The sequence below is a fragment of the Caretta caretta genome, chromosome 13 (genome assembly GCF_965140235.1).
Source record: "Caretta caretta isolate rCarCar2 chromosome 13, rCarCar1.hap1, whole genome shotgun sequence".
Lineage (NCBI taxonomy): Eukaryota > Metazoa > Chordata > Testudines > Cheloniidae > Caretta > Caretta caretta.
The window spans coordinates 33804556-33812686 of record NC_134218.1 but is presented as its reverse complement, the minus strand read 5'-3'; the positions used below and the strand labels follow the sequence as shown (position 1 = coordinate 33812686).

The window sequence follows — 8131 nt, the reverse complement described above, 5'->3', positions numbered from 1 at the left end:
AAGTCTTCAGCTTTCAAGAAGTCAGTCTAGCAGCTTAAACCAGATCTATCTACCTATCATCAAGACATTTCTGTCTACTTTATAATTAGATTTTCCCAAATTCTAGTGACCATGGTACCTAGGTATTGCACAGGAGTTATAAAAACAATCAAACTGGCTGGAAGATCAGTCAATAGTCCATTCCAAGTGTGGAGATTAGTCATGTTTCTCAACCTTCGCACACACCCTGAGCAGATTTTCTGATCTTCTGGTGATGTTGTGAGTCCTCCAGTGAGACCTGAGGTTGGCAAGGGAGGACTTTTTCAGAGTGACTGCAGAAGGATGTTCCAAATTCTTGCTCTTGCAGTTGAGAATTTCTTCCCCTAGGTCCCTGGGTGTATGCCTAGGCTATATTACTAACTATTTCAGTGTTGCTCAGGTCACTTAAAATGGGAGGAATCCTGCAAACACACCCACTGCAAACAGAATTAATGATGCTTCCATTCTTCTTATACTCGGTTCTTCTATCCTAGAGTACACCTGGACGTAGCCTTCAAACCCTTGCAAATATCAGGGAACATGTCCATGCTCAAAATGTAATTCCACTAATCCCTGGGAAAGTTTACCCTTCAGAAGACATGCTGTTGTGGGTTTCTGAGCATGGGTGTTCCTTCAGCGTATACTTGCCTGGAGCTGGTCCTCCATCAGTTCCTGAGAAGAAGCAAAAAGCCTGGTGTTAATCTCCATTGTGTTATCTTTAAAGCATGCTGAGTATTTTCCCCAGGTGTTAATTAATGGGTCTAAACTGTTTAGGTGGGAGAGGAATTTCAGAAGGAGCCTTACACAGGACAATTGTCCTGAAGAGAACTTATTAAAGATAAATAAGAGCAGGACACCTATTTCTGAACCAGAAGTGGTAAGCTTGCTTCAAGAATGGCTAAGTAGAATTGTCTAGACTGTGTTATACAGGAGGTCAAGATTAGATGAAGTAATGGTAGAACTGGTTGGAAATTTTCCATTTAAACTTTTTTTCTTTCTTTCTTTTTTTTTGTTGGAAAACTGGGTTTTCAACAACATGAAACATTTTGCAGAAGTGTCTGTTTTCCTCAAAAAATATTTTTTTAATGTCAGAAAATTGAAAACAGAATTTCTTTGGTCATTTTGGGGTATCTGATACTTTGATTAAAAGCCAAGAATTACAAATATGAAAAAAAAATCCTTTTCATTGAAATGTTCCAAAGGAATTGGGGTTATATATTTTTCAAACAAGCATTACATAATGGTCCCTCCTGGCCTTAGAATCTGAGAATGGCTATGTGGGGGAAAGAGCAATTGCGATAAGATAGTTCAGACATTGTGTTGAATTTGATGAATTGCTCCGTAATGATGGATACGATGCTGCTGCCTAGGACGAGCAGCAGAACCTCACTGACGTACTTAACTGTGACTCAGTGACCAGGGCTTTCCTATCTGTGCTGGAGTGGTAGATGGGGCCTATATCCTCAATCTGTGCCACCCATACACTCACCTTGCCTCTGGGTGCATAAACCAAGAGAACTGCTTTGCACTGCTCTGGTAGGCTGGTGATTTACTGATACTAATCTTGGCTGTCGGGATGTTCAGATTTTAAAAAGTACAGAACTTTTCAATAGGCTTGTGTCCTCAGGCAAGTCGCTTCTCTACATGTCTCTGTGTCATCTTCAGCCTCTCATTTATTCAGATAGGGGCAGGGACAGTTTTCTACCCTGTCCTTTGACTTCCAATGAGCATATTGGAACCCCAAACTCAGGGAAGGCTTGTAGGTACTACTCTTAAAACTAATAATAGTAGATGCTGAGACAAATGTGAGGTTTTTGGTAATAATTTCATCATTCCTATGCACACTTCTGTTTCCCTCTGTGCTCTGTACCACTATGCACTTAGGTCTGGTCTATAGTACTGATTTATATCGGCACAACTATGTCTCTGGGGTGTGAAAAACCCAGTTACACCAACCTAATACCCCATGTAGACAGTGCTATGTTGATAGGAGAGCTTCTTCCGCCAACATAGCTACCGCCTCTCAGGGAGGTGGATTAACTACGCTCCTTCCAGTCACCATAGAGCATCTTCATTAAAGTGCTACAGTAGCACAGCTGCATCATCTGAAGTGTAGATGTGCCCTAAGTCTAAAGGGAAGGGACAAGGAGGAAGGGGGGGAGAGAGAGCTCAGTGGTTTGAGCATTGGCTTGCTAAACCCAGGGTTGTGAGTTCAATCCTTGAGGGGGCCATTTAGGGATTTGGGGCAAAAATTGGGGATTGGTCCTGCTTTGAGCAGGGGGTTGAACTAGACAACCTCCTGAGGTCCCTTCCAACCCTGATATTCTATGAGATGATGGACTAACAAAGCTGCCTGGTTGGAGACCCAGAGACACTAACATATTGAATAAAGCCTACATATGTAAATGACGGTTGTGAAAGAGGTAATGGAAACACCTACCACAGCAAGGGCCCTGAGCTGGGGAACGGTGTCTGACGATGGCTGTGATAAGAGCTGGGCTCACAGAGATTCAGGAGCTGTCACCTAGGACTGACAGACAAAGAGACAGGGGCAGAGACAAGACAGATTCTCCAGCAGCTTGGTCTGGGGAGAGCCCTGGCATTGGCCTGTCTGAATTCTGAACCACCAAGGGACTGTTTAAAAGTTGATCTATGACAGAAGCACTGGGACAGGCCCAACTGAATGGTTATTTGTCCTATTAATGTCCTAGGATTCCCACCAAATAAACAACTGTAGAAGCAGCAAGATGTCTGTTAGATGCTGTGGCTGATCTCCCATTCAACTGTTATCACACCTCTTCTTTGGCAGGCGCAATTGCTTTTGACTTGAGTGAGAAGAAATGGTGTTCAGAACCACTGAGGACAAGAACAGTAGTTCACACTTGTACTATGCCTCCTGTGTCTGAAATACCCACATATGTAGCTGTGAAAATAACCGACTTTTCTAGTCACTAGCTGAACTAAAAATCTGAAAGAAAGTATTTTAGATGATGATGATGATGATTCAGTGAACCAAACAAGTTGAAAAAAATTATTTTGGGTTGAACAAAAAGTTTAGCCAGATTCCCCAAACACAATATTTTCCTTTTCTCATTTTGGAGTTTTTAACCATTCTTAAGAAAATAAAATTGCAATAAAATTCTAAATGAAAAAGTATTTTTTTAATCAAACAATTAAAATGTTTCTTTTTTAAATGTTGAAAGGAAACGTTTTGATTTAAAAACAAATCTGTTTTTTTTCTTTCCAACTGACAAAAATTTGGAAAACTCAACTCAAATTTGCCAACGGTTTTGGTCAACCTAAATCTGAACTTTTCATCCATAAAACATTTTGTCACTGACAGCAACACTGAGTGCTTCGGAAAATCGTAATTTACCTCCTTTGGTCAATTAGTCACGGGGGGCCAGGCAGTAAACTGTGATATAACACACACACATTAAGACAAGGGATTATTCTTGAGTTCCAGTGTTTGGATCATCATTAATAGAGCAGTTGTGAGATTCCAACACCAATCTTGAACACTCCCCAAGGTTCAGAGATGTTTGAATCCATATTTCCAGATCAGATGCATTACTAAGTTACATGAATAGATAACAATGCAAAAAAATGTAACATAGATACACAGAGGGTTGCTTGATTTATTTTTAAATCATTCTTATAATGGCATACTCCAGTGCTGGGGGTGGCATACAAATTTAGAGTGAGAAATTATTACAAATGGGAACTGCTAGTTTAGATAGATAGATTAGATAGATAGAAATTACGACTGTTACTGTACTAGTTTTACCATAACCCAAAGGATTATCTAGTTCAATTTTCATAGAGAAGGTTCATTTTAGAAATACTGAGCTGATGGTTCTTCCCAAAGCTTCTTTCACATCCTTGTTCCTCAGGCTGTAGATGAGGGGATTCAACATAGGGATGACCAGGGTATAAAACACAGACACCACTTTGCTCTGAGCTGGAGATGCTAGCGAACTGGGCTGAGTATACATGAAGGTAAGAGTCCCGTAAAATAAACTCACGGACATCATGTGGGAGGTGCAGGTGGAGAAGGCTCTGCGTCTGCCCTCAGCAGAGCGAATCCTGAGGATGGCGGAGATGATGTAGGCATAGGAGATGAAAATGACCATGGAAGTGCTCACAATGATGAGGCTGGATAAAGTGAACAGCACCAGTTCATTGATGTCTGTGTTGGTACATGAGAGGCCTAGCAGGGGTGGAACGTCACAGAAGAAGTGATCTATCTCATTGGACCCACAGAAATACAGTGTAAAGGTGAAGACTGTTTGCACCATGGAGTTTACACCGCCGCAAACATAGGAACCCACCAGCAGCTGAACGCAAACCTGCTTGGACATGGCGATGGGATATAGGAGTGGGTTGCAGATGGCGGTGTATCGATCATATGCCATGGCTGCCAGGATGAATGTCTCAGTGGTGACAAAGACAGCGACTAAGAAGAATTGGGTGGCACATCCATTGAAGGAAATGGTTTTGCTGCCTGCTAGGAAGCTCGCCATGGCTTTGGGGGCGATGGTGGAGGAGTAGCAAAGGTCTAAGAGCGACAGGTTCATGAGGAAGAAGTACATTGGGGTGTGCAGGCAAGAGCGGGCTTTAATAAGGAAGACCATGATGGTGTTCCCCAGCACAGTTGTCATGTAAATCCCCAGAAACACCACAAAAGGGCCCACCTTGAGCCCCAGACCACTTCCAAACCCCAGCAGGATGAATTCCGTCAGTGCTGTGTGGTTTCTCTCTTTCGCGGTCTCCATTTTCTTGGGAAAAGGAATGAGATAAGCATTAAAAATAGAAGCAAAGGGCTAGGGCTAAGGAGAATACCACAGGTTAAAGGCCCCATTTATAGCTCTCTCCCATTGAAAATGAAGGCAAGTCTCCTCTTGGTTTTCATAAAAGTGGACTGAACCCTTAGAAATGTCATTAAATTTCTTCTTAATAAATCTCCAGAAGTTCTGTTAGAAATTTTGACTTTTCTACAATACAGCACCAATTTATTAACTTTCCCATATAACAGTTATTTACAAGAGGAAAATTTGCCCCTAGAAGACAGGATTCTGATACTCTTATTATAATATTACACACTGAGATCCATGGGACTCCCTTTGGAGTGAAGACGTACTCGACACGAGGTGTGTGGTGAAATGTGGCCCTCAATCCACACAATCCTTTATTTTAAGGCTAGAAGGAGCAAGATGAGCATTTAGTATGCAGCAAGCCCAATAGTTTGTGACTGAACTAGAGTATAACTCTGTCTCTCTCAAAGTTAGGAAATGCCAGGATTAAAGTTGCCCGTGCAACTTTCATTCACTTCCCTGTACGTATACATTATGATTAGACTTGGACAGGTTGGATTTTTAGAGGTACTTGACAGCAAACACACACATTGATGAAAAAACATTTCGATCAGTAACCACTGAAATTTACAGACAGACAGTCAAAAAACGCTACTTGAGAACCTACTGGAGTTTGATATAAGGATATTTATTTTGTACACGTTGACATGTGAGGCTTACAATTTGTGTTTTATTGGTTATAAAGCTTTAACTTTTTATAGCTCAATGTGTACAGTCATTAAATAATTAGCATCTAACCCCCTTTGTTTGACCCCCTCGCATAATTTCCCAAAACTGTGAAAATTTCAATTGATAAAAATTGAAAAAAGGCTTAAAAATAAACATTGATATTTTTTGTTGAAATGTTATTAAAACATTGAATTATTCCAAGGCTAATTATGATAGAGTCTTTAATTACCTGATCAGATATTATTGTTTCCACAGTACCCCTGCCTCATCCAGTGCACAGGATGGATGGGGCTCACCTACTGGACAGCTATTCAGTATATTTTTTGTGTCTTCGTTGTTCAATGGATGACCCCAAGACTTACTTACTTCATGCTATTCAAACCCTGATCTGGAGAGAGAATGATTAATATCCCCAGGGGCTTTCCCATAGTGCCCATCACTATAGTATCTGAGCTCTTCGCAAACAAGAGTGAATTTGTTTTCACAGCACTGGAGATGAGAGATTTTTAATCTGCCCCCAAACTTTCCCTTTCCCAGTCCTGGCTCTTCCTCAAGCCTGATTCCTTGTATCATTCTGTTTTCCACGCCGAGCTAGTCCAAGTCCCCTCTCCTCAGGCTTCTCATACCAGTCACAGTCTCCTTCCACATCCAGTTTCACTCATCACTTTGTCTAAGTTCCTCTTTCCCACAAGCTCCCAGACCCAATCTCCCTCTCCAGGCTCCTCATCCAATCTTGCTATCTTCCCCCCATCCCCATGTCAGTTCTTTCTCCTAGTCTCTTTGCCCAGCCAGGGCTGGTTCTGCCATTTCACACTAGAGTCTCATTGGATTTGTCTACCATGCCTCCTCACCTCTTCCACGCTTTTCTACTAGTTCTCAGCCCCTGCTCAGCCAGTCCCAGTATCCCCCCCACACCTTCTGATTTTAGTCTCCCCCTCACCTACTTGCTATCAACACTCGCTCTCCCCTCCTTCATGTTCCTTCCTGGCCTCCAGTCTCCTTCCCCCTGTAGTCTCCCTCCCAGCTCTCAGCACTAGTTTTATTGCCCAGTTAGCCCCAGTTTACCTCCCAGCTCCCAGTTTCCATGTTGTGTCTCCCCTCCATGCCAGCTTCCAGTTTTTCTCCCATCACCTTAGTAAAAAAACAAAAACAAAAAAAATCTTGACTTAATCTGGAGACCTTTCTTTCTTATTTTCACCCAAAGCCTAACACATTGTGACCCTGGTCCTTGATTCTGGTGCTACTGTAGCAATTGTAATAGTAAAGACCAGTCATAATTTTTTTTTTCAGCACAATAGTGGACTCTCAATTAAATGAAAGTATTCACATAAAATGTCTGTTTTCCTCAAAACAATTCCATTTTTTATTGGAAAATCATTCTCCCTCCCTCAGTGTGTAATTAAGTTTTCAACTGAACATTTTCAGTTTTTCAGTGAAAACTGAAAACTTTTGGTAGGGGAAAAAATTCAGAGCAGTTCTTATGATAACAAACACAAACAAAAAATAGGTTTAGTGACACTTCAGGTTGCATCAGGCACTCTCCACCAACCAAAATCTAAAAACATTGAAACCAGAATTGAAAGAAAAGTTTTCTGTATTCCTTGCCACCATCATATTATAGGCAGCACTGTTGATAATTCACTATGAAATTCCATAAGGCTTTCAGATTGATCTCCAACAGAAGCCTGAAATCAATACATACCACAGTCTCATTCAACTTGCAAAACCTTAATAGCAACCTCATGCTCTCTTCTGTCAATGGATCAGCGTATCTGCCTGTCACACAGCTTAAGTACTTGCCATATTCATCTGCTTTAATGTTCCTAAGAGCTGGAATTTGAAAATGTCACTCCAGACCAAAGGGCCAAAACAATTGCAGCAGTTAGGGTTCTATCAACAGCCAGAAATGTCACTTTTACCCCCGGCAATATCTCCTCCTCACTGATCTCTCAACAATGAGCACTAACTTCACTGATGAGTCTTTCTGCTTTGTTCCAGAACCTGCTGGGAAATGGTCCCCAGGTGCTTCAAATGGTTCAAAACTTCAAGCAAGATATTTGTTTTAATGTTGCTTTGTTTTGGGATTGCAGTAATTTCCCAGATTGAAATATTGGGCTCACATGAACTGAGTGTGTTTTTAGTCTTCTTTCTATAAAGACACTGGTTACCCTCCTCAAAAGAACACACTCAGTGAAGCCAACTGTGTGACTAGTTCCACAATGCTTACTCTCATTGAGTAGTGCTTACTGATGCAACTAGTTCCACTGAGTAAGGGGTGTGGAATTGGACCAATCTGAATAACAATTCTTTCTTTCTTCTTCTTTTTTTTTTATTTCAGAATTTCCCATGGAATGGGAATTTGAGTTCTAAGCCAGCTCTAACACAGACAAAACTAATTCAACAGAGAGCATTCATATCTGGTCAATTGTGCAGGTGCGCTGTGTCCACACAGCATCAGGTTGTATCGGGAAAAGATGTGTTTGTACTCTGGGTAGGAATTCCAGTGTCCCCTATTGGCACCTCCTAGCATGTTACCTTGTTGAACATTTTCACAGTGCATTGTGCCTCTC

At 41.4% G+C, this 8131-nt stretch overlaps 1 protein-coding gene across 1 annotated transcript; it reads right to left on the bottom strand.

Moving 5' to 3' along the window:
• Positions 1-3848: 3848 nt before the first annotated feature.
• LOC125622617 (olfactory receptor OR9H1-like) lies at positions 3849-4793 on the bottom strand. The gene has a single exon (XM_048820741.2). It carries the CDS (start codon positions 4791-4793, stop codon positions 3849-3851), a length of 945 nt encoding a protein of 314 aa, XP_048676698.2.
• Between the last annotated feature and the right edge of the window lie 3338 nt (positions 4794-8131).